The sequence below is a fragment of the Piliocolobus tephrosceles genome, chromosome 12 (genome assembly GCF_002776525.5).
Source record: "Piliocolobus tephrosceles isolate RC106 chromosome 12, ASM277652v3, whole genome shotgun sequence".
NCBI lineage: Eukaryota > Metazoa > Chordata > Mammalia > Primates > Cercopithecidae > Piliocolobus > Piliocolobus tephrosceles.
Genome location: NC_045445.1, coordinates 116,409,256 through 116,436,501, shown reverse-complemented (window position 1 = coordinate 116,436,501; position 27,246 = coordinate 116,409,256). Strand labels below are relative to the sequence as shown.

At 35.8% G+C, this 27,246-nt stretch overlaps 1 protein-coding gene across 1 annotated transcript in view; it reads right to left on the bottom strand.

Annotated features, from left to right (window-relative positions):
* DMD (dystrophin) overlaps positions 1–27,246 on the bottom strand; it is a 2,292,995-nt gene that overhangs the window by 541,973 nt on the left and 1,723,776 nt on the right. Inside the window, 2 exon segments of the mRNA XM_026451980.1 lie at positions 2,848–3,002; positions 23,911–24,122. Of these exon segments, the coding sequence (XP_026307765.1) occupies positions 2,848–3,002; positions 23,911–24,122 (367 nt within the window).

Here is a 27,246-nt window from a genome sequence, read left to right as displayed (position 1 = left end):
GACCTTGAACAGTAGAATATAAATAACTCCCACATGCTTAGTATTCCAATAATGGAACACTAGGATAAATAGCTAAAGTGAACATAGACAAAGATAATCTAGAGCAGGATTATCAATAAAACTTTCTGTGATTGGTGGTTACTTGATGCTGGGAAGGGTGGGGGGTGAGGGGATGAACTTGATTTGATTTTGCAGGCTCAGAGATGGAGGGGAATTTGCGTCAGGATGAATTGTGCCTTGAGTCTCACCTATATCTAATTTATATTAGATTAGACTTTTGAGTTTATGCTGAAATGAGTTAAGACTTTTGGGGCTTTGGGGATGAAATGAATGTATTTTGTCTTTGAGAAGAACATGAATTTTGGGAAAAAGGGGCAGAATGCTATGGTGTAGTGTTTGTCCCTTCCCAAACTTATGGTAAAATTTAGTTGCTGTTGCAACACTAGTAAGTGTGATCTTTAAGACGTGATTAGGAATGAAGGTTCTGCCCTCATGAACGGATTGGCATCATTATTGTGGGAGTGAGTTTCATATAAGGCAAGTTTGGTCCCATTTTTTCTCTCTCTTGCTCTTCCACCTTCCATCATGGAATCATGACGCAACAAGAAGGCCCTTACCAGATTCCAGCTCCTTGATCTTGGACTTCCCAGCCTCCAGAACTATGAGCCAACAAATCCCTGTTCATTATAAATTACCCAGTCTGTGGTATTCTGTTATGGAAGCACAAAAAGGACTAAGACAAGGACAATAGAAGTAGGTTGCATTTGGAGAAAGAGATTGGAAGAAGGCAAAGATGAGTTTAGCTTTGGACCTCTTCAATGTGAAGTTCCTGTGGGACATTAACATTGAAAGAAAGCAGTAATCTCTACATGTCTAAAACTCAAAAGATCATTCTCAGCTGGAATTATAGATGGGTAGTCATCAACTGACTGAAACTACACAAGTGAATGAATTCTTGTACAGAGTACATGTAAAGTGAGAAAAGAACAGGGAAGAACTTTATAGACATGAGTCAGAAGTAGCTTGGTGAATTGCAGATTCTCTACAGGCCAAAAATGTGAGCTGGTTTCTAAAATTGTAATTTACTTTACCCACAGGGGAAGTAACTATATGCATTCTTTAGCTGATAGCTTTTTGGAAACAAGCCAAAAAATATCAACTGGAAGTCATTCCCATGAAGAATCCAAAGACCTTAATAAAACAATTTTTTAAAAACTGAGAGAGTTGCTTGGGCCATCAAGGAGCATGAGAATGAAGAGAGGGGTCTGTCAGAAAGAGTAGTACAGATAGAATAGACCAGGGTCCTGAAGCTCTAGTTTCATACCATGAGCAAGCTTTTTTCTTGGCTCCTTAGTTTATATTCCCTAAACTCATCAAATTAATCTGACTTTAACTGACTTTTCCAAAAAGGCTTCTCTTTGGAAAGCAGATATTTCCCACTAAGATCTAATGGTTGACTCTCTGATACCAATTGATTCCATGTGAATAATTCTTCCTGAACCTAATCTGTCCCTGTTTAATTGAACACATACAAGATCTGTATTTTGAGAAGAAAGTCCAAGTCTTGCCATTGAGAAAAAGTAGTTACTATGAGAAATTTTCCAAATATCAGTTCCATATTCAAGTTTGCCCTTTCTCCATCAGGGTCTTTTTCATAGGGCTCCAATTAAAACTTCCGAACTTTAGGTTGAATCTTCTTTTCCATGTTCTTTTCCATCTATACACTTACTGTCTGGAATTCAGGATTAGAGTTGCTCTATTCCCCAGGGTCACTAGCTTAAATTCAGCTTCACAGGAGTTTTTACTGTGTAATGTCTAGCTTAGTTTCAAAATTTAGTTGGTCTCTTAATTTCTATATATCATTATCTCATTTCTCCTAAGACTTCCTGCTCTTAGTTCAAAATCTGTTTTGGTCCCAATGGTGACTTTTACTTCTCGTTAAAAATCACTGAGCTTATTTTTTCAGTAAATTGATGTCACATTTTGGAACTCAATTATTTTTCATCGTGGTCTTCCTCATATTGTACAGGTACTATTTTTTCAGCTTGCACAAGGTAATTGTACATTCTGCAAAGGGAGTCATCATTCAAAAAACATTTACTAGCTCCCTATTTTTATATCACGTGGTTCAGGATCTGGGGATGTATCACATAAGACAAAATCTCTGTCCTCATGGCATTCAGATTAATTTAAAGAACAAATATTTAACAATTAGTTTCATGATTTTATATTTTTATTTATAATTGGAATAAATGCTAGTGAAAAAAGCACTAGAGATCAAGAGAGGTATAATAAGGGTACAAAGCTTAGTTTGAGGAGATACTGTCTATAAGAAGCTGTTAATTTCCATAGATATATAATGGGAAATGAAGTGATGAGTCATATTACCCTCCACAAATTTTCCCATTGGGTGTATGGAGTGAGACACGAGAATGATACCATGGACAGCTATAACTCCATCATGAATCCCAAAGTGACTTATTTATCAGATAACAGGTAAGGCAGTGTGTGCCATGGTGAGATAGAAAGAGAATTCTTTGGACTTTGGATAGAGTTCTCAAAGTAGACTGATAAATGGCTCTTCTAGCTATTAATCAGTATTTTGCTTTTTGTTTAATCTCTTGGTTATGTCACTACTTTTGTGATAGTGGGCAAATGAAATCTTATGTTCCTCATTTTTAAAACAGAAGTCTGAGCCAAGTCAGTGAGTTTAGTTGGTATTTATCATCTTGAACCCTCCCAGGCTCCAGTTTAGCTGGATTGGAAAAACAAATCTTCATGGTCCATACAGTTTCACCACCCCATTATTATAGCCAAGAGTAGTTTTAGAAATAATGTAATTCATACCTTTTATGAATGCTTCCCCAAGAGGCATTGATATTCTCTGTTATCATGTGGACTTTTCTGGTATCATCTGCAGAATAATCCCGGAGAAGTTTCAGGGCCAAGTCATTTGCCACATCTACATTTATCTGCCACTGGCGGAGGTCTTTGGCCAACTGCTATAGATTTTTATGAGAAAGAGAATGAATGTCAGTTTTTTTCTGAAGTCTCCAGTGGGAGTGTCTTAAAATACTTCGTAAACAGCTTCTGAATCCTCAGGTCAGAATACGTATATTAGATTGCTTTTAACCTACCATGTTGATTTAGTCAGTTATGACAGTATAAGGTAACCCACCTTTCAGGGCAAACTTTTCAAATGCAGCATCTTGAGCAACAACCAGTATCAATTATTTCAACTTAGTAGCAATTAATTGTCAATAAAGTGGGCTTAATTGTTTTATCACAAGAGAAAAAAACTACAAAAATAAGCTCATATATAATTGTTGACTATGTAACATATAGCAACATTTGAACCAAAAAAAAAAACTCATACATTTCTTTCCTTCTTCATTAACTTGTTGAATCGTTTATGTAATTAGTGCCATCTACTGGCGTTCAACTAAACGTGCATACAGAAAATATTGAACAACAAAAGAATAGTACTGTTATTCTAGTTACGAACTTTTTGAAGGATCAAAATACTTTTAGAATATCCTACTTTAAAATTCGAATAAAAGTCAAAATATAAGAATCTTGCTAGACCAAATCACCTACATTTTCTTCGTTGTTTGTCTTTGGTAATTCAGTGTTTTCAAACTTGCTATCTAATCACTTAAAATATATTTCAAAGAAAGAAGTCGATTAATGGTAGGGTTTGTCTCGAAGCATATCAACCTGAAATTTCTATTAAACATTTCTGCAAGTGCAGAGAGGAGGCTTCTAAGCATTAAGATAATACTAATTGTTAAGATAGTTATATCAAATTTAATACGATGGGTTAAGTCATTGATAAATGGACAGAGGAACAGGGACAGGTAGTTGAAACAAGAGAAAGAGTAGGATGATTTTATTTAAAAAGAAAGAAAGTTAACTTTCAAGTAATAGAAAACAGAGTATTGAAAAGGTACAATTGGACACCAACTAAATTAACAAAAAATAAAATCCAAAGCTTAAAAGACCAGTAAAACTAGCACATTCATGTATTACTGCTGGGGACAGTATCTATTAGGACAATTTGGCAATAGATACCAAGTGACATACAAATGCTTATTCCCATTGACTCAGAAATCTCACTTTTGGTACTTTAGCCTAATAAAATCTTCAAAAGAAGATCAATACACTATATGACTTAAAATCTTCATTAACCAAAGCAGTAAAAAAAATGAGAAACAGGCCGGGTGCGGTGGCTCATGCCTGTAATCCCAGCACTTAGGGAGGCCAAGGCGGGTGGATCACGAGGTCAGGAGTTCAAGACCAGTCTGGCCAAGATGATGAAACACTGTCTCTACTAAAAATGTAAAAATTAGCTGGGCATGGTGGCAGGCTCCTGTAATCCCAGCTACTCAGGAGGCTGAGGCAGAGAATTGCTTGAACCCAGGAGGCAGAAGTTGCAGTGAGCCAAGATCGCACCACTGCACTCCAGCCTGGGTGACAGAGCAAAACTCCATCTCAAAAGAAAAGAAAAAAGAGAAACAATGTCAATGTTTAATTCAGGTACATGAAAAGAACATAATACACCATTCTGATGGTACAATATATAGCAAATGCACACAGTAATCACTGTAAAAAGAACACAATTTTCTTGTGTAAAAAACAGAACACAATTTTTAACTACACCGTGTTTTTTTATCTCTAAGAATACATAATCATGAGCTGAACGCAAAATGGAAGAAATTGAAAATAATGCTTCTGAGGAGAAAAATCATTTTTGTTTTTAATATTTGTTCTTTTGTGTTAGTATGATATGTACAGAATAAAAATCAAACAGTATTCTCAGCATAATTTCAGCGTGTTTGGTTGAACGCCTATCAAACATATACAATCTCTATATAATGTAATTTCTCAGTTAACTAAAACATCCTAGAATCAAACTAAACAATAGTATTTACTGCATATAGCAAATAGATCCAGATTACCAAACTATTACCAAGAAGCTAATGCCAATATCACTGACTTTTGCTATGAAAGCAGAGGACAGTGTCTAAAGGCACAGAACATAGTTGCTGCTATTACAAAACAATTAACATTTATCCTCGTGGAATGCCTGCCTTTTCTTCCATACTCCTTTTATCAAGCACTGCAGTTTCTATTTTCCACTTTTCAAATCCTCACACTATTTGAAAGCCCTTCTTAGGAAACTTCTGCCAAAGGCTTGCCTTTTCTAGAAATTTCCTAGGGTACAAAATTACCACTTCTTCCCTTCTCCTCCTCACTTAAGCCAAACCTAAAGTGATAAAAGTAATGTATTCCAAGATATGAAAGAACATGTAATTGGCCCTTACTATCCAGAGGGTGCTACTTGCATTTTAAAAGAAGAGCTTATTATCTCTCATCTATTAAATCTCTAATTAATAGCATAAACATCCACAAAACTGAGACCAATAACTTGGTCACCTTTTTTTCAAGTGAATTCCTTTTATAAAAGAGTGAACTGTTAACAAAATACTTACGATGGACCAGTATCAGAGCATATATGTATAAGCTCAGGAATACAAAATAAAAACAAAATTTTTAGTAAATATATAATTAAAATCATTTATTTTACTCAAGCAAGTTAAATAAACTTGGAAGCCACCCATCACTCATAGGTTCTTATTTGAAAAGTCTAGATATAAGAGGTTATACTATTTGGATGGTTTCATGGTTATGTGCACATGTTCTAGCCCATATAATTGTATGCAGTTTTTGTATATCAATTACACTTCAAAAAAGCTGTTAAAATTAAAAAACATAAAATGCAGAAGGTGCCAATGAATCTAAAAACATAATCAATAGATCATAAAAATGCCTAAAATTATAAATAACATATCCTGGAATTTTCCAAAATCTCTTAAAGAAATAGCAAGCTAGAGTTAATTGAGAGATTTCCTACTAAACAAGGTAGTAAAGAGTGAGTCTTGATGTCAGACCAGAGCTTTCTGAACTTTAACACTTGAAAGGCAGAAATACACGTGCCACATATTTTTCTGCAAAATTGTATTCACAGAGAAAGTTAGGACTGTTATACCTAAGGAAATCCTGACTGAGTGCTAACCCTCACTGAATACTGCCAAGTTTTGTGAGGATGTAGGATTAAAAAGTACAACTCCCACTGACCTTGACTGACATTGAGGGGGCTCAGGCCCTTATATAAACACAAAGGTTCTGAAAGGTAGCCTCTTTTCTCCCTTCTTAAAGACATTCCCCACGACAGAATGTTTTCCCTTTCTCCTACAGTAATATTCTGCCCGCCCATCTTGGGCTTTACCCGAGTGTCATTCACACTAGGAACCATGACCTTGACCGGTTTTGCCTACCGCTGTGAAATTTACTATGGGGATAACTCCAGACCTCAGAAGGAGTGTAAATTCAAAACTACAATAGACTTCACACACTCTTCCCTTTCTGAATTCCATTTACAATGGTGTACACCACAGGGAATTGCTTGTGTGGTGATCACGGTGTGTGAAGAAATTTAAAATACTGTGAGCACTAGCTTATAAGAAAAGATTGCCTTTGTGTATGTGTGTGTGTGTATGTGTATGTGTGTGTATTTTCTATGAAGAATATAAAATGCTAAATCCCCAAAAGGTTGGTTCCCCAACCAGGAAAGACATTTTTCATATTCAAACCCATTATGCTACTACTGCAATATGTGCTTGATATATATTCACAGTATTTTAGGCAGAAAAAGTGATTGTGAACTATGAGACAATCTGAATTAATTTCAAGAATTTCGAGTATTTTTTTCTACTTTGTTTGTCTTCTCTCATTTTTTTTTCTTTGTAAGAACTTATTTTAGTGATATTGACCCTACATGGTAGAAAAGAGAAGAGGAAGTGAAAGGGTAGCTAAAAGCCTGAGCAATCCAATGAACCTGCTAGGTTTGAATCCTGGCATGATCACTTAGTAGTTATATGGCAAATGGGAAAGTTAATTAGCTTTTCTGTGCCTCAGTTTCCTCCTTTGCTAAATGGGAATATTAACAGTATTTATGTGGAAATATGATTGTGTGGGTTAACTTAGAGAATTCAGGGAGAACATTTACAAAGGTGCCTGGCACGCCCGAAGGATTACATAAATATTAATCATCAGCATCATCAACATCATCATCATTATCATCATCATCATCACTACTGCTAGTACATCTACTACTAATTGTAATGAGTCAAGCTATATTCCCCACAGTGTGAGCCCCTTCTGAACGCAAAGCAAGTAGCTCACTGTTTTATAGACATTGTCTAGAAATGCTGCAACTCTAAAATTCTCCCTCTAACTTGGAAGATAAAACTGAGTGCAAAGCTCTATCGTTAAAATTTTAAGCTTGAATATTGGTTAAATTTGCTTTTAAAATGTGTTTTCTGATATTCACCTACAAGTAAAATAAATGTTTGTTCCAGGTGAACTATTATTTAAATTTTTAATGACTGTGTCTCAAAGGAACTTCAAAAAAGGCAGTGCAGAGTAATGAAAGGGCATCTTCCCAGGAAGTTTTGCTTGTCCATTGTTTTGCAGTTTGATCTTAAGGAAGTCATCAACCTTGTAAATGCCAGTTTTGTCATCTGTAAACCAGGATGGGGTTACTTGCTCTGACCATGCCTCCGGCTTGTCCTGAGGTATCAAAATCAAGCAATTGCTTGGAAAATTATAAAACAGGATCCTAATATGTTTATGAAGAAAAAGTTCTACATGTTGGACTTGTTATTTTTCCTTGGATACTGTATTTACATTCATGAACCAAGGGATTCATGGAAAAACGTAGCTGTGTTAGCTAACCACTAAGAGGTCGTTTGCTCTTAGATCCATTCTCTACCCATTTCCTACTCAACTCAGTATTGAGATGTACTAACTCCCATAGGAGCTCAGAATTTCCTGGGATTTCGTGCTAGCTGACTTCTAATTAAGTTAAGTCATGAGACACACTAGTGGGAGATAGAAGAGCATGAGAAAAGGTGAAACAAGAGAATTATCCCCTTTCTCTCTTTGTCTTGGCAGTATCTCCTTTATGTCTCCATTTCCCACTGGACAGCTGCTCCCTCTGTAATTCCAGCACCTTCTGTGCAGACCTTATAGTGGTTGAATTAGCACCCAATGGTTCTGATTTCCGGGCTTTGGTAAAACTTGTTGATTCCCCACCCCTTGAGGTGGTAATAGTTCCCTGAAGTTACTAAACTCCGGGTTGCCTCACTGTCTTCTGTTGGGTTTGTCAGCTCCTTCATTCTTGTGGAGCAGCCAGTCCTCTGTATTGAATTTCCTCTGTTTGAAATATCTAATGTGGTTTATAGACTAATTCCTGACAACATGAACTGAAAGAAATCTCACAGTAAATGACCCTACCTACAGTTCCACAGGAGAAATTGAATATATCAAATATACATTTCATGAAATATCAGACTTTACATCTTGCATCCTTTTCTCTAGTCTCAGAGGAAGAGGCGACTTTTCTGCTATTGGAAGTTGATTTCACCATCTGGGCACCCATCTATTCTGGGATCCTCCTCCACATACTCCCTCTCTCTTTGTGTGTTCCAACTTCTTGCCTCTCTGCGGGGTCCTTCTCTAGAGACTTCAAGCATGAGTGTCTCTCTCATCTTTAAACAACAACAACAATATTCTGCACTCTATCATTTTCTTTCCTTTGACAGTCACACTCTTTAGAAGGCAGATACTCACTCATTATCTCAACTTGATTATATTCCTGCCACTCTCCAATTCATGAAAATCAGGTTTCTGCCATCGTCGTTCCACTAAAACTATTCTGACAGAAGTCACTATGGCAAATTGAATTATTGGCCCCAATTCTTTACCTCTCCCTGTATCCATGCCCTTTACTAAGTAACTCTGAAGTTCTTCCTACAAAAGACAGCATGCCCTTGACATTGAGCTTGGTCATGTGACTTGCTTTGCCTAATCCCAGTGGGATATTAATAGAAGTAACACAAGCAGAGGCTTGAAAAGTATTTATACAGTGTGGCTATCCCTTTTGCACTTCTCCATTACCTTAAAACAAACATGCTCTGGGCTAGCCTACTCTTCTCAGGAGGAGAATGAGTGACATATGGAACAGAGAGACCCCAATCAACCTGCAGCATAAAGAAGTGCCACCCCACCCAAGCTGTAAACTCATGAAAGGCAATATGGGCTTATTGCTATATGCCACTTACATTTGTGAAGATAGTTAACTGATTCAGTTACCAAAAGCCAATGACTATGGAAAGATTTACGTTCTTATTTACTTAATTTATTTGCAGCAACTGGTGCTGCTGACTATTCTCTTCTTGAAGTTCTCTGCTTTCTTGGCTTCCACTCTTGGGGTTGGTCGCCTCTGTATTCTCTTAGTTTTCAAGGATTTTTTTTTTTTTTTGCCTGTCCTTTAAATATTAATGTTCTTCAAAATTCTGTCTCTGGATCAATCTGATTATATATTGGTCCTCAACTGGAGCAGGAGGCAGGGAACATATCCCCAGGGTAGTTGTATCATAAGGTTTTTTTTTTTTTACTTATAGCCAAATCTTCTACCTCCATTGACACTACCTTAATTTATGTCCCTATCATCTCTTGCTCGGGTACTAAAATAATCTTTTTTATTGGCTCCCTCCCTCCACTGTCAAACCACCCTTCCATCTACATACAACTGCTTAAATGATCTTTTTGTAATGCAAATAGAACCTCATTTCTCCTCTGCGTAAAACTTTTCCATGGTTTGCTATTACCTACAAGACAAAGTCCCAACCTCTTTCTTTGGATTACAAGGCCCTGAAGGATATGACCCCTACCTAAATATTCACTTCCATGTTTTGGTATCTTCTTCCTTTTTGAGCAATTCCATAGTTGTCCACATGAGAATATAAATGCTCTGAAAGGTTAAGTGACTTGTTCAAGGTGACATACCTAGTCAGTGAGTCATAAAAATGCAGGTTTCTGGATTCTCAATTCAGGTTTCATTTCAATTCAGTTAAAGAAGTTATGCATCCATATAAAGAAATTGAAGGAAAAGGATTGGGTTTATTTTAACTGAGCTTTGAAGAATATAAAATAATCTTGATAATTATAGCATGATTGGAAAATTACTATGTATAATAAAGGCATTTCCAAAAAAAAAAGACAGCAGAAAAATACATATTTTGTTTATTTTTGAAAATCACTAAACAATTTGGTCCCAAAAATGAATTAATGTTCTATAAATCCTTATTGGGAAAAGAGAAGCACAATTTCTTCCTTCCTTGTGTGAATTAAAACGACCTATAAAACCTCTTTATGGATTTATAATAGAAATGTTAAAATAGCTGTAAGAAAGCCATTTCAAAAGTAAAAGCCCCTCACCATTAACTTCAAGACTCATCTATTAAACCTCTGACATTACCAAACAACTCTGTTTCAGAAGGTAACACTCTATAGAGGGCATAACTATTTAAGAAAATGGCCCTCATTTTCCAGCTTACTGAAAATGATTAATCTTTACAATAGCTTTGAAGACTACATACCAACGCCATTACTTTTTTGTCCTTTCAACAATGACTATGAGCTGAGAGCAGACTAGTAAATGTGTTTTCGGCCAACCCATTAGAGTTCCATTATTTTCTGTCTTACATGGCTTCATGTAATGAATTTTTATAATTAAACTAATGGCATACAATATATTTTTCCCCTCTTTACTTTCAGGCCCCATTTCTCTTCCAGCTTCTTTGGAATAAGTTTTATACAAAAAGAAGGGAGGAGAGGTCTCTAAGTGCTTCGTTACCTTAATTTCATTATGACATTTTTGAAAGCGTTCTCTTTATCTGGGCTCTCTCTTTAATTTGCTGACTTTATTAAAAGGCTTAAGCAATGTTGTAATTAACAAATCACCCAGCTACCCCAGGCATCTGAGAAAAGTCGGTTGAGAGAGTGTAGAAATGGATGGGTGGAAATGATTCCAGAAACAATACCAGAGGACAGAACCCCAGAAAATGGCATTTTTCAGCTCCTTTTCAAACCCCATGAGCATATTGTGGTAGACTGCATTACTGTTCTCAAATATCCAGTGCCTTTTCATGCCAGAAGATTATACATCGGCATCCCCACTGAACTCAGGAATGGCCATGTGACTGGTTTTGTCTACTTGTCACTTCTAGGCAGAAGGTTCAAGAACCATGTTCCTTGCCTCTATGATCATGAAAGGATGTACCAAGATGGAGATAACATCAGCCATGGTCCCCGAGTGACTAAGCTAAGTAGAACACTCTCATCAATCTACAATGAACATGTAACATGAGTAAAATATAGACTATTAAGCCTCTAGATTTGAGATTGCTTACTACTGTAGCTGAGCCTATGCTGACTGACATACCTATTGAGATATGACCTTTGTTTCACACAGAGTAGGGCCATTCTATTACCTCCAGATAGTCCTGGACCAGGACCAGGGCCAGAATAAACTAGTATAATGAAACATAAAGAACAGGTTCTCTTATTAATAAATAGGAAGCTGTATAAATGTTGAGGGAATGTTTAGAGCAACAATATCCCTGTTTTTCTGAGCTACAGGTAACATCTCAGAATATATTCTATAGGACGGAACCTGCCTATCTTGACCATAAAAGAAAATAGCTCCCTATCCATTGTGCGATGGAGGCTCCCATCTAGGCAGCAGCTATGTTCCACAGACATGGCTAATTTTTCATATCTATAGCTGGCAAGCAATTTCATGAAAGAAAAAAATGGAGACTATGTTTCTAAAACTGTGTTCATAAACTTGAAAAAATAAGAAAAGATCTGTAGTCAATGACATGCCGATATACTTTTTAACATACCATAAAATTCACCCACCTAAAGTGCATAATTTTCTAGTTTTTAATATATTCAGGGTTGTGCAACCATCATTATGATCTAATTTGAGAACACTTTATTTGCCCCCAATGAAACCCATACCAATTAACCGTCCCTTTCTATTGTCTATTCTCCTCTTCCTTCAGTCTTTACTGGATGTTTTATATGAATGTATTGATACAATTTGGGGTCTTTTGTGACTGGATTCTATCACTTAGCATATTTTTGAGGTTCACCCATGTTACAGTGCATATCAGTATTTCATTTCTTTTTATTGCTAAATAAATCCCATTTTTGGATGTAGGACATTTTAAAATTTATTCATTAGCTGGTGGACATTTGGGTTGGTTCTACTTTTTGGCTATTATAAATAATGCTGCTATGAACATCTGCATAAAGGTTTTCTGTGTATATGTATTTTCATTTCTGTTGGGCATACACTTGAGAGTAGAATGGTTTTGTCATATGGCAGCTTCATGTTTAATATTTCCAGGAGACTGGGAAAGGTAGCGGTGGGGGCAAAGGGAGGATGGTTAATGTGTAGTGAAATATATAATACAAAAATATAGTTTGATAGAATGAATAAGATCTAGTATTTGGTAGCACAAGAGGATGACTACAGTCGAAAAAATTTATTATGCATTTAAAAATAACTAAATGATTATTATTAGATTGTTTGTAACAGAAAAGATCATTGCTTGAGGTGAGGGATATGCCATGTACCCTGATGTGACTGTTACACATTGTATGCCTGTATCAAAATATCTTCTGTATCCCATAAATATATATACCTACTGTGTACCCACAAAAATTAAAAATTAAAAAAAATATTTCCAGGAACTTCCAAACTTTTTTCAAAGTTGTTTCACCATTTTACATTTCCACCAGTAATGTGAAAATTCCAAGTATACTTCATCTTGTCAACACTTTTTATTGTCTGTATTTTTTGTATTGGCCATCCCAGTGGGTAAAAAGTACTATCTCATTGTGGTTTTCATTTGCATTTTAAAAATAATCAATGATGTTAACCATCTTTTCATGTGCTTATGGAGATCTGCACATCTACTTTGGAGAAATGCCTATTCAAACTGTTTCTCCACTTGTAATTAAGTCATTTATCCTTTTTGTTGTTGAATTATGAGTTTTTACATATTCTTGATACAAGTATCTTATCAAATATGTGATTTACAAATATTTTTACCCGTTCTAAGGATTGTATTTTCACTTTCTTTACAATATTGCTTGCAGTATAAAAGTTTTAATTTTGTTAAAGTCCAAATTACGTATTTTTCAGTTACTTTTGCTTTTGGTGTCATATCTAAGAAAACATTGCATAATCCATTGTATTCCTACATTTTCTTGTATGGGTTTTAAAGTTTTCATTCTTATTAATATATTTAGCTCCATGATTCATTAAAATATTTTATTATAAAATTTATTTTATAGAAGTTTTAAAACTTTTTATTTTTAATTTTATTTTGCTTTAACTGAGAAATAATTGTATACTTTTATGGGGTACAATGTATGTTTTGATATATGTATACATTGTGCAATGATGATATCAAGCTATTTAACATATCTATCACCTCATATATGTATCATATTTTATAGCAAGAACATTTAAAATCTATTATTTTAGCAATTTTGAAATATACAATATTATTAACTATGGTCACTACGTTGTGTCATAAAGTCTCAAAAAGTTATTCCTCCTAAAATTTTTACCTCTTTTGATCAACATCTCCCCGTTTTCCACCCCCAAATCCACAGCCTCTGGTAACCACCATTCTACTCTTTACTTCAGTGAGTTTGACTTCTTCAGATTCCACACATAAGTGAGAGCATGCAGTATTTGACTTTCTGTGCCTGGCTTATTTCATTTAGCATAATGCCCTCCAGGTTTATCCATGTTGTCATAAACAAAAGGATATTCTTCTTTATTTAAGGCTGAATAATACTCCATAGTGTATATGCACCACATTTTCTTTCTCCATTGATCCATCCATTGATGGAAACTTAAGTTGATTCCGTATCATGGCTTTTGTGACTAATGCTGCAATAAACACAGGAGTGAAGATATCTCTTTGACATACTGGTTTAAATTCTTTTGGATATATACCCAGAAGTGGGATTGCTGGATCCTACGGTAATTCTGTTTTCAGTTTTTTGAGGAGCTACCATACTGTTTTCCACAATGGTTGTACTAATACACATTCCCACCAATGATATACAAGTGTTACCTTTTTTCCACATCCTTGATCAACACTTGTTATCATTCTTCTCTTTTTATAACAGTCATTCTAACTGGTGTAAGGTGATATCTCATTGCGATTGTAACATGCATTTCCCCAATGATTAGGATGTTGAGCATTTTTCACAAACCCATTGGCATTTTATATATATATCTTCTTTTGAGAAATGTTTAAGTGTTTTGCCCATTTTAATCAGGGTATTTGTTTTCTTTTATGATACATTTAAGCTAATTTTTGTGTATGGTGTGAGGGAGGGCCAAATTTCATTATATTTCATGTGTACATCCAGTTATTCTAGCACTAGGTTTTGAAAGTCTATTCTTTTTCCATTGAATTGTCTTGGTACCCTTGTCAAAAATCAGTTGACCATAAAAGCAAATGTTTACTTTTGAACTTTCAATTCTATTTCATTGATCTATATGTCTATTCACATTCTAGTACCACATTTTCTTAATAATTGTAGCTTTGTAGTAGTTTTTGAAATTGGAAAGTTAAGTCCTCCAATGTTGTTCTTTTCTCAAGGTTGTTTTGACTATTCTACGTCCCTTGCATTTCAATAGAAATGGTAGGATCCACTTGTCAATTTCTGAAAAGAAAAAAAGCCAGTTGTGATTTGGATAATGATTCCATAGAGTCTGTAGATCAATTGGGGGGATGTTGATATCTTAATAATATTAAGTCTTTTGATCTGAGAACATGGGATATTTTTCTATCTTTTTGATCTTTAATTTCTTTCAACAATGCTTTGTATTCTTCAGTATACAAGTCTTGCATCTCTTTTATTCCTAAGTTTTTACAACTTTTTGATGCCATTGTAAATATTTTCTTAATTTCACTTTTAGATTATTCATTTTTAATGTATGAAATAATTCATTTTGTATATTGATCTTGTATCCTACAAATTTGCTGAATTATTTTATTATTTCTAATACTTTTTCATAGATTCTTTAGAATTTTCTAATTACAAGGTCATGTTGTCTGCAAGTAGAGATAATTTTACTTATTCCTTTCTAATTTGGATGTCTTTTATTTATTTTTCTTGCCTGATTTCCGTGGCCTGGACTTCCAGTACAATACTGAATAGAAGAGGTGAGACCAGGCATCCTTCACTTTTTCCTGATCTTAGGGGAAAGCATTCGGTGTTTCACAATAACATTAGCTGGGAAGTTTTTGTAGTTGCCTTTTATCAGGTTGAGGAAATCCTCTTCTGTATTAGTTTCCTAGGGCTTCTGTAATTAAGTGTCACAATCCAGGTAGCTGGGTAGACAAAACTCATTGTTTCAGACTTCTGGAGGCTAGATCCAAAATCAAGATTCCAGCAGGCCATACTCCTGCTAAAACCTGTAGGGGAGAATTTTTCCTTGCCTCTTCCTTGCTTCTAATGACGGCTGTTAATCATTAGTTTTACTTGTCTTTGAACTGTAGCACTTTAATCTCTACCTGTAACATCACATGGTGTTTTTCCCGTGGTCAGTGCCCTTATGTGGCATTCTTCTCTCTGTGTATGCCTCTTTTCCTCTTCTTATAAAAATACCATCTTGACTGCATCTGCAAAGACTCTATTTCTACATAAGGTCACATTTGCAGGTACCTGGGCTCGGGCTTTTAGTATATCTTTTGGGAGCGGGGGACACTATTCAATTCACAATACCCTCTCTTCTTCATTTGTTAAGTGTTCTCTATTTTTCAAGCTTGAAAGGGTTTTGTACTTTGTCACATGAATTTTCTATATTTATTGTGATGACCATATGATTTTTTGTCCTTTATTCTATTGATATGGTATAATACATTGATTAAATTTTGGATGTTAAACTAACCTTACATTCCTGGGATAAATCTCACCTGGTTATGGTAGCAATCATGTTAATATGTTGTTGTATTAGGTTTGATAATTTTTTGAGGCTTTTCAAGTCTATTTTCATAAGGCATGTTGCCTGTAGCTTGTTTCCTTGTGATATCTTTGTCTGGTTAGGAAGTATTCCTTTCTCTTCTATTTTTTAGAAGAGTTGTTTATATGTTTGGTAGAATTCATCAGTGAAGACTTCTGGGCCTGAGCCTTTCACTGGGGGAAGTTTTTAATACCGATTCAATTTCTTGTTATAGATCTATCCAGGTTATCTGTTTGCTTAGTTGTTCATAATACCCTCTTTTAATTATTTTTATTTCTGTAATGTTGGTAGTAACGCACCCTCTTTTTCTCTAAGATTAATAATTTGAACATTTCTTTCTTAACCCATCAGCTAAAACTTTGTCAATTTTGTTGACCTTTTCAAATAACAAAATTTCTAGATTTTGGTTTTGTTGATTTTTTCTATTATATTTTCTTCCTCTATTTGATTTTTTTTCACTCTAATTGTTATTACTTCCTGCTGCTTACTGTAGATTTACTTTTCTCTTCTTTTTCTAGTTTCTTAAGGTAGAAGCTTAGGCTATTGATTTGAGATCTTTTTCCTTTATAAATATAGGTATTTACAGTTATACATTTCACTCTAAGCACTGCTTCAGCCTCCTCCCATAAGTTTTGGTATGTTGTATATTTATTTCCATTTATCTCAAGATATTTTTGTATATTTTTATTTCTTCTTTGGCCTATTGGCTATTTAAGAGTGTGTTGTATAATTTTCTCATATTTATGAACTCCCAAATTTACTTCTGTTACTGATTTTAATTTTACTCCATTATGATCATAAAATCTGCATTGTATGATTTTAATCCCTTTGAATGTAGTGAGACCTATGTTATGACCTAGCATATGGCCTACCCTAGAGAATATTTCATGTACAGTTGAGAAGAATGAGTATTCTGCTATTATTGGATGAAATGTTGTATAGATATCTGTTAGGTCTTGTAAGTTTATAGTCTTTTTCAAATGTCTATTTCCTTGTTAATTTGCCTAGTTGTTTTACCTATTATTAAAAGTGAGATGTTGAAGTCTCGAACTATTTTTGTTGAATTACCTAATTCTCCCTTCAATTCAGTCAGTTTTTGCTTTCTGTATTTCCTTAATGTTTTTTTCTTTTTTTCCTTTTGATTGGATTATCCCATTTACCTATTTTCAAGTTTGCTGATTCTTTCTTTTGCCAGCTTGAATCTGATGTCAAGTGAAAAATTTAATTTCAGTTATTGTGCTTTCCAACTCCAGATATTCCACTGGGTTCTTATTTACAATTTCTATCTCTTTATTGTTATTCTCTATTTGTTAAGATAAGCACATGGGCTTCTAGAGTGCGCAAGAACATGTCAGAGATTGCCAAAATCTCCTATGGACATCTCATTCTCCAGAGCTTCATTGAAAGTTTTTCTCCAGATCTATGTTTACCTCAACTAGCATCACAGCCTTAGGAATCTATTATGTTAAAGAATTGCTGCTAATTGATTTGGACCAACACCCTGGAGTTAGGGCTTTTTCTAGAAAGTTATCTCTAAGTCAGGCCAAATAAAGGCAAGGCCATGTATATAGGTTTATTCCAGGGAGCTGCAAGATAGGTCAAATAGTGGCAATGCTCTTGGAATAAAATTGGCCTTTTTCAAGAATTACGATACTGGTCTACACTCTCTGGTGGCTAAAAGGCTGTTAGTTTTCACAGCTACTATGGTTGCAAGGCTACTGATTTTCAAGGCTACCGTGGAGCTGGGAGAAAGTGACAGGAAAGGCCAACTTAAAAAGTCTCAAACTTTGCCATTTTTATTGAGGGTCAGCATTTCAAAAATTGTTGCCAGCCTATGATTAATTCCCAGAGTTCAGAAAAGGTGATTTGGGGCCAGGCGTGTTGGCTCACGCCTGTATCACAGCACTTTGGGAGGCTGAGGTGGGCGGATCACTCGAGGTCAGGAGTTTGAGACCAGCCTGGCCAACATAGTGAAACTCTGTCTCTACTAAAAACACAAGAAATAGTTGGGCGTGGTGGAGCGTGCCTGTAGTTCCATCTACTTGGGATGCTGAGAGACTCACTTGATCACAGGAGGCGGAGGTTGCAGTGAGCCAGGATCATGCCACTGCACTCCAGCCTGCGTGACAGAGTGAGACTCCATCTCAAAAAAAAAAAATTTAAAAACAGAAAAAAAAAGAAAGAAAAGAAAGAAATAAAGAAAGAAAAGATGATTTTGAAAATTTTTTGAGGAGCAGATTTACAGAGTTACCACATTACATTTTCAAGTACGGGATAAGTTAAATTGTGAAAAGAAAACTAGAGAAAATGTGGTACAATCAAAGCATAAGTTATTCAAGGCTTGGTGACTCTGCATTAAATATTTATATAATATAATAGTTACCTGGGGAAGCTAGCCCATTACTACCTGTGATCTATCAGCAATGTAGAGAGCACTCTGTATGCTTTGAGAAGTTTAATAGTTTCATTCATACTTTAGGAGGAAAAGTACTATTGGGTTATTGATCTTTTCTCTTTAATCACATAGAAACTTTAGTGGAGAACAAAAGGGAATAAAGGAAATACATGAAGAAATGGTAGGTCCTGGCAAGAAGATTTCTAATAATGTTTTTCATTATTGTACCAGAAACTCAAACCTCAAACTACTAGTGTGGGTCAATTTGCTGATTCAGTTTTGTACAACTCCAAAAAATACACAAAATACATACAAGAAAAATCCAATTTCCACTACTGTACATATTTTTATGGTGGATGAGGTATCTGATACCATCAATCCTTCCACAAATCACTCACAATGTAAAGCACTACTTCCATATTTGAAAAACGTCTCCCTTTTTAGTAAAATAATTTGAGATACTCGAACAGCTACCTTAGTTACTATATACAATAAGTTCAACTTTTAAAATTAATTATGTGATTATAGAACATCTGTGTTTCAAGTTTCCTAAAGAATGCCTTCAAAAACACAGAGATTTTGCAGGCTTGGAAATGTTTATTTAATAATTTGAAAATTATTGAATTTCTTGCTTCAGATAGTTTTAAATATTATATAGCCAAATCAGCCAGGCTCAAACAAGATTTCACTTCTCTATTGAATTCATGTACTCTCAGCTCAGCCAAGCACAAAACAGCTAATGCTGTCACGTTTGAAAAGCTTTTATGCTGAATTTGACACAAAAGCAATCACAAAGCCGACAAAAAGGGAATTTTTCTTTCAAAAACGGAAAGGGGAAAATATAAATGAAAACTCTGAGCCTGGGAAAATCTCTCTTGACACTGGAAAAGAAAGTTTAAAATAATCGAGAAGTAATTTTTCCAAAGAATCCATTGCCAAGTTTGGACCAATCTTAAAAGCCTAGGGAACAGGTTATGAACTCAACCAAGAATCTGCCAAATGAATTAAATCCTATGATGATCACTGTTGGCGGTTTTAGGTGCCAATGGCATACTATTTTTGCCTCTTGTGAAAGTTCTAAATGGCATCATCTCTCATAGGATTCTGTCATAGCCTACTGGCAAAGATTTTGATTAGAATGAAAATCTTGTATGCTTTTGCCTAACATCTGTCTTTCTATCTCAAAAGAACTTTATTGTTGTACCAGGTCCATAGAGAAGATAAAATTAAACCATGAAGCCATGTGGCTAACAAAATTAACTACTTTCTGACTTCGTGTTTTTGTTTTAGAAAAATTAAGGGTGAAAGAAAACAATTATCAATATGTTATGGCCATCTCTTTAATGGCCTGCTAATTAATTATTGATACTCTATGCCATCTGCATTCTGTTTTTCCACCAAATCAAGATTCTCTTGTTGCTGTTTCTTTCCACTCTGCCCATGCTTTCAAGATAAACTTCTTCCACATGACATCTCCGATATTATTTCTGTTTTGTGAATCGGTTGTTATTGTCCCCATTTATTCCTCTCTCTCTCTCTCTCTCTCTCTCTCTCTCTCTCTATTTTTGAGATGGAGTCTTGCTCTGTCGCCTAGGCTGGAGTGCAGTGGCGTGCTCTCGGCTCACCGCAACCTCCGAGCCTCCCGGGTTCAAGCGATTCCCCTGCCTCAGCCTCCCGAGTAGCTGGGACTACAGGCATGCAACACCACGCCAGGCTAATTTTTGTATTTTTAGTAGAGACAGGGTTTCATCACGTTGGTCAGGCCGGTCTCAAACTCCTGACCTCGTGATCTGCCCGGCTCAGCCTTCCAAAGTGCAGGGATTACAGGCATGAGCCACTGCGCCCGGCCTCTCCACTCTTTTTTTCTAAATAAGAGGAGGAGTTTTTTCTAAATGTCAGAGCAGCAAGGAAATAAAGATGGAAATTAATGAAATAATACAAAGAATTTAAAATGATAATTATGAAAAGATGTTTAACAACATTGATAAATATTTATGCAATAATATTAAGTTTACAAATCAGAATTTAAAATTTAATTTACATTATGTAGACAATTAAAATATATGTAGATAAGAACTAGAAGAGATTATCAATAAAGATTAGCAATTATGAATCATTAACGTATCAAGATTTTTGGTAATTTTCTTTTTAGGTTCAGGTATGGTGACTGGCTCAAATCTTAAGAGTATAACAGTGTTGGCGGTTGGATTTGAAACATATCATTGTTGCTCACTAGTGAGAGTTAGGGTGGTCATCACTGAGGTGCTGCAAAGGAGGCTGGCTGCTGTAATCATAGCTCTCCAAGGCTGTAGACATAGCTTCGTGATTGCCTTGTGAGACTCACAGACTCTCTGGTTAATCTTAGGCACACAGACTCAGAATGAACTTATGGAGCAAGGGGGTGTTGCTTTAGTCATTTAATGCCTCCTCCTGTCTATTTTCACACTTTTTTCCTAAAAGAAAATTGTAAGTAATAAGCCAGCTAATATCACTTAGTAGTGATGACACATTCGATGTAAAGACCAGATATCCATTTTATTTGCTCTCTACCTTTTAGAAGAATTAAACATTGTCATTTCAGTAAAAATGAAATGCAGTTTGCAATTATTGTTTTATTTTTTCATCGAAGAATATAATATAAAATTTTTTTCCCAGTATACTATTTCATTGCTTTCATTTTCTACCTGTTGGTTTATCAGCAATGTTATATAATCTTATTTGTCAATTAATAATTACATGAGTAGTTTTTGGATTCGTATGAGGTTTTCTTGCTTTGTTTTAGCCACGTAGACAAGTGGAAGAGGAAGCCTGTGATGTGATCTACAAGAGTAACTGCTATGCATTCACATCACAACTCTATCACTTTCAAAAGAAGATTCTGAACTTCTCTAGCCTTCAGTTTTCTTATCTGAAAACTAAGAATAATCAGAGTACTTTTCAAAGAAAGTTTTTGAAAGCATGAAATAAACCAATATATGTAAAGTGACTAGCATACTTTTTGACACACAGCAAACATTCACTAAAAGTTATTAACATTAGGATTACTTTAATTTTAGCATACATCATTCAAGAAATGAACGAAAAAATTACGGCTTTGGCCATCTTTATCTGTATCGTGAACTTACATCGAATCTGCAGTGATATATATCATTAAATTCCTAAACACAGAACACAAACAAAAAATGTCAATCTCTACAGATAGTGGCTGAGCCATTTTGATGATGTAGTTTTAGACCATTCCAAAGCGTTTTTTTAAATTTCAAAAGTTTGACAAAGGATAGCAATTCTAATACAATTCTGGTTTTATTTTAGGTGTTTAAAACATCTTACATGTTTTGACAATGCAATTGTTTTGTTTTCTACTTTCATATTTCCTTCTGCAGGTATTTTTGTCTCTTATTGAAAGCTACTTGCTCTTCTAAGGGCAATTAAACCCTAATCATTCTTACCATCACTTTAGAATTTTCTTAGATTAAATTTATTTCTCATTTGCCAACTACCAGAGTCCTCTTGCTGTAGTCAAATCTATCACTATATGCCTCTCATCTCTCCTTCTTCTCGTCTAACTCAAGGATCCAGTCCAAACTTCGTATTTTCTGCTTATACCTTCTTACCAGTTAAGTACTTTGGTTTGTGATCCAATAGATTCATAGTATCCTAAACTTATAGAGAAGAAAAAGAAGTAGCATAAATAATATGCTGACTACCTCATCAATATGACTAGAGCTTTCAAGAATAACCACGATTCTATATATTACATAGTCAGACCAGGAATCAGGAAAATGACCATTGGAAATTCCTAATTCATCTATGCTCATCCATTGAAAAAACTATTAGTGGTAACATGTGTCTCTTGAAAGAATTTTTATTCACCTAGATTTTGACTCCAACAGAGCTAGTGATAAGACTGTAAAATTCTATGTGGCTTTCTAACATTCTCATCATATAAACTAAGACCTTGTCCTCGTAGCAGCTCAGGTCCCTTTGATAAAATAGCTATGACAGAGATCTGCTAAAAGCTCACTAATTCCATTAACTCTTCCTGAAATTAAATCAAGAACAAGTTCTGTGTGATGGGACGTAGCGGAAGTGATATACGTAATTTCCAGGCCTGGTCATAAAACTCCACGGATTGACTGACCACATTCTCTCTTCCTTTTCTGCAGTGGCTTTTGGCAGTGTGTTAAAAATGACAGTGTCACAAAATTGGAACAGTCTGGGTTTCCAAGTGACCGTGTTGGGGGACAGCTCCTAAGAATGGCTTGTCAACCTCTGCTGGACTATGATATAAATAAGAAAGCAGTCTTTATTGTACTATGCTATTGAGATTTCAGAGTTTATTTCTTACTATAGTTTAGCATAGTCTAACCTGACTAATTTGGAAATGGAGGTCATTTCATCCAAGAAAACAATATGGTTTCCTTCTTAGATGACATAACCAATTTAAGAATCAGATACTGGTTTAGCAAAAGGCCTTTTCTGTCAGATAAAATATCTACAGAGGGTTTTAATCAAGTGCCCAATCTGATCAACCTCCTAACATATTACTTCCCTGCTCAAAATACCCTAAAGCTTAACCATTGTTTAACATTTAAGGGCTTTTCAAACTGACCAGGAAATACTAAGTTTGAAGGAATTAAACGCATGCAAAGCACTATACATGCTGCTTGATAAAACATAGTTATTAAGCAATTTTCTTCCTTTTCCTTTTCTTTTTCTTTTATCCTGAGGAATTATAGACTACTAAGCAGACAGATATTTGAGGAAATTTCAGAGAAAAGAGAAAGAAGGGAAGAATGAGCTGAGCAGGAGGTAAGAGAATGGGGGAAGAAAGTGAGAGTACTCTTTATTTCTGCCCAATCCTCATACCCACCCACCCCCATTTCTTGATCCAGGGCCTCCAAATAAGATATGACAGAGTAGACTTTTTCTAGGAAGGAATTAAGCCCGAATGGTTGACTTCATGCAACTACATAAGAACGTATACCAATTTGGAAATGATCTTAAAAGATGGTGCGACAGAAAACCAGTCCACTATATCCAGATTACTAAACAAAATTAACTTTAAGATTGACATTAGCTGTCAATTTTCCTCTATTCTCTACCTTGACTCAAAAGTTTACTGGCGAGGCATGGTAGCTCATGCCTGTAATCCTAGTGCTTTGGAGGTCAAGGCAGGAGAACTGCTTGAGGTCAAGAGTTCAAGAACCCATCGCTACAGAAAATAAAAATTTCTAAAAAATTAGCCAGGCATGGAGGTACACGCCTGTCGTCCCAGCTACTAGGGAGGCTGAGGCAAGAGGATTGCTTGAGCCCCAGAGTTCAAGGCTCAGTGAGCTATGATTATGCCACTGCACTTTAGCCTGGGTGACAGTGAGACTCTGTCTCTAAGACAATAAATATAAAAAGTCTACTGTTCATTTCAGCTTTAATGTGATTTTCTGTTAATAAATTTACATTAAACATCATTAAATTACAATCCATGGTATAATTTTTATCAAGTGTAACCAGTATTTTATTTTAAAAAGGTATCTTTGATACTAACCTTGGTTTCTGTGATTTTCTTTTGGATTGCATCTACTGTATAGGGACCCTCCTTCCATGACTCAAGCTTGGCTCTGGCCTGTCCTAAGACCTGTTCAGCTTCCTCCTTAGCCTCCAGCCATTGTGTTGAATCCTTTAACATTTCATTCAACTGTTGCCTCCGGTTCTGAAGGTGTTCTTGTACTTCATCCCACTGATTCTGAATTCTTTCAACTGGAATAAAAGGAAAAATAAATATATAGTAGTAAATGCTAGTCTGGAGAAGACATTTTAAATGTACCTTCCAAACATTATTTCACATTTATGTTGCTTATTTAAAAAATTATGCATTGTGTTATTGCTAGGATGATGAAAAACATGATTCCTTACATTTTTGACGGCAAATATTAGTTTCTGTTAAATTATTTTCCTGAAGGTGACATAGAAATCAACATAAATATAAAATTTTAACTCAATTCTTGATCCCTAGAACCAAATATGAATCATCTTTTAGGAAAGTACTACAGCAGAATATCCATATCCCCTTATCCTTGCCACTTCAGCACCCATCAGCCTGATTTCCCAGAGCCAGCATTGGCATTTCATTGCCTGAAGGCTTTCTGTTGCCACAAGAGTTTGCTTTGCCATCCATGTGGCAGGCTAGACATACCAGGCAACTGATGCCTCCCCTCCAGCCCCCAGAGGCAGCCTGTAAATAATGACTAATCGTAGGAATCGGGATATCGATACACTAGCTCCCTTGATGCTAGGGGAAATAACTCTGAGGCATGTATTTTACAAGGGTTTCAGAGTTTCCCAAGGGATAAAGCTCCAGTGGCCCACAACAGCAGCTGGCTTGATAATGCACCACTCTTCACTGGCTGCCTTACCTTACCTGTCTCAATTTTCCACTCTTCTACTGATTTATTTACTTCCCAAATAAATCACTTGTTCTTAAAACCTTTTCCAAAGGTCTTCTTCTGAGTGAACCCAAGGGAAGATAAGTGTATTAGAAACTTCTTTTTTTTTTTTTTTTTTTTGAGATGGAGTTTTGCTCTTGTAACCCAGGCTGGAGTGCAATGGTGTAATCTTGGCTCACTGCAACCTCTGCCTCCCGGGTTCAAGCTATCCTCCTGTCTCAGCCTCCCGAGTAGCAGGAACTACAGGCGCGTGCCATCATGCCCAGCTATTTTTTTTTTTTTTTTTTTATTTTTAATAGAGACAGGATTTCACCATGTTGGCTGGGCTGGTTTTGAACTCCTGACCTCAGGTGATCCACCCACCTCAGCCTCCCAAAGTGCTGGGATTACAGGTGTGAGCCACAGCGCCCAGCCAACTTTTTTTAACAATACCTAAGAATTCACGCTGGGTACATTTTGTAAGACTGGCTTATATTGAAGCTATCATTGGTATCACTGCAAGTGTAAGAGGGAGGTGCTGTATAGATTCTACTCTGAAACATGTTCTGTACGAATATTAAAATAAACATGATTGCATTATCTTTTCTATACAATTTCTCTAAGCTGGATTTATGAAATAAAAATAATACAGAAAACAAGTAATAAAACCGCCATCTAATTTATCCCTTAAGCATGAAACCTGACAGACATTCTAGATTCTTTCCTAAGTGTCACCCAACACCTCATATAGTTACAAATTTCTCTCATATATAACTTCTTTCCTCTTTCTATTGGCACTGCAAACCTCTATCATTTTTTTGCCCTCACATCCATAAGAGGCTCTAGATCATCCTCCCAGACCTATATCTCTGTTTTAGAATGTAAATTCTACCCTATAGAAAGATTAAAACTAACATAAATCTGATCACTGCACTCCCTCATAAAAAAAAACCCTTCAATGTTTCCACACTGTCTTCTGGAATATTTTAGCTGGACATACATGTTCTTCTGTGATTTTGCCTAGGTAATCTGGGAGGTTTATCTACAAAGGAACAAGTCACAAGATAATCAGGATATAAGAAACCATCACAGATAATACAAGAACCTTGCAGCAGTAGAGCTGTTACTACATCTAGGCCCAAGGGATGAGGGGAGGGAAAAGTGGCCAGAAGCAGAGAATCGTAATGAGAAAGCACTTTGAGAAGAGCAATAACATTTTGTCAAGGGACACAGTCAGCCTGTGGCAACCTCAAAGGGAAGGAATTAGGAGAATAAATATCTTGACTTCACTTTACCCCCTGTCTTCAATTTCCTTCTAGGGCTCTTGGGTGCCTAAACCAATTGGAATCCAAAGGGCATGGGAGCCCAATGATGACACAGGTCAGCCTCCCAGAATAAAGAGCAAGGGAGAGAAGGTCAAAGAATGGGTACAGATGGACAAACAAAATGTATATGGCACAGAACTATAAAACTATGCTTCTTATTTTGTTGTGTAAGTAAAGTCCTTTTTAATTAACGCTGTTGCCTCCACAAAGTTATGTGAAGTTATAAGTTAAAGAAATACTTGAGATGGCCAGGTGCGGTGGCTCACGCCTGTAATCCCAGGCCAAAGAGGGTGAATCACAAGGTCAGGAGTTCGAGACCAGCTTGACCAACATGGTGAAACCCCGTCTCTACTAAAAATACGAAATTTAGCACATGCCTATAATCCCAGCTACTCAGGAGGCTGAGGCAGGAAAATCACTTGAACCTGGGTGGCGGAGGTTGCAGTGAGCTGAGATCATGCTGCTGCACTCCAGTCTGGGTGACAGAGCAAGACTCCATCTCAAAAATAAATAAATAAAAAGAAATACTTGAGACAGTTTGTAAATAAGCATCAGGATTAGATAGACCCCACAAAACTAGTAATTGTGACATGAAATCAAAAACATTGTCCCCAGAATAATTAAAACTGAGTAAAACTGAGTAAGTGGCATACATTATAGACTACTGTTTTTTTTGTTTGTTTTTTGTTTTTTTTTTTAAATCAGGTTTATTTCTGTGTGGGTGTTTGTTGTGTATTGCAAAACTAGTCGACAGAGAAATAAAAAGCAAAGCCTCAAATGCAAGTGCATTCTCATTTATATGGCACATAGACTGAGCCCAACACGGGGCTGGGAATGGACTCCTGGTAAATACAACATATAGAGAATAAATAAAACACAAAGAGTAAATAAGATGAATGAAAGACTAGAGAAGGAAGAGGAATATCAAGAAAGTATACTATTATAGAACATGGAAAAGAAAGATTTTGGGAGACACAAAACAATGGCGTTCAAAGATTAGAGAGAGACTTACGGTTAAACAGAGGTTGACATGTTAACGGAAGTTGCAATATAATATGTCGACTAGTTTTGCAATACATAGCAAACACCCAAACAGAAATAAACCTGATTAAAAAAAAATAGTAGTCTATAATG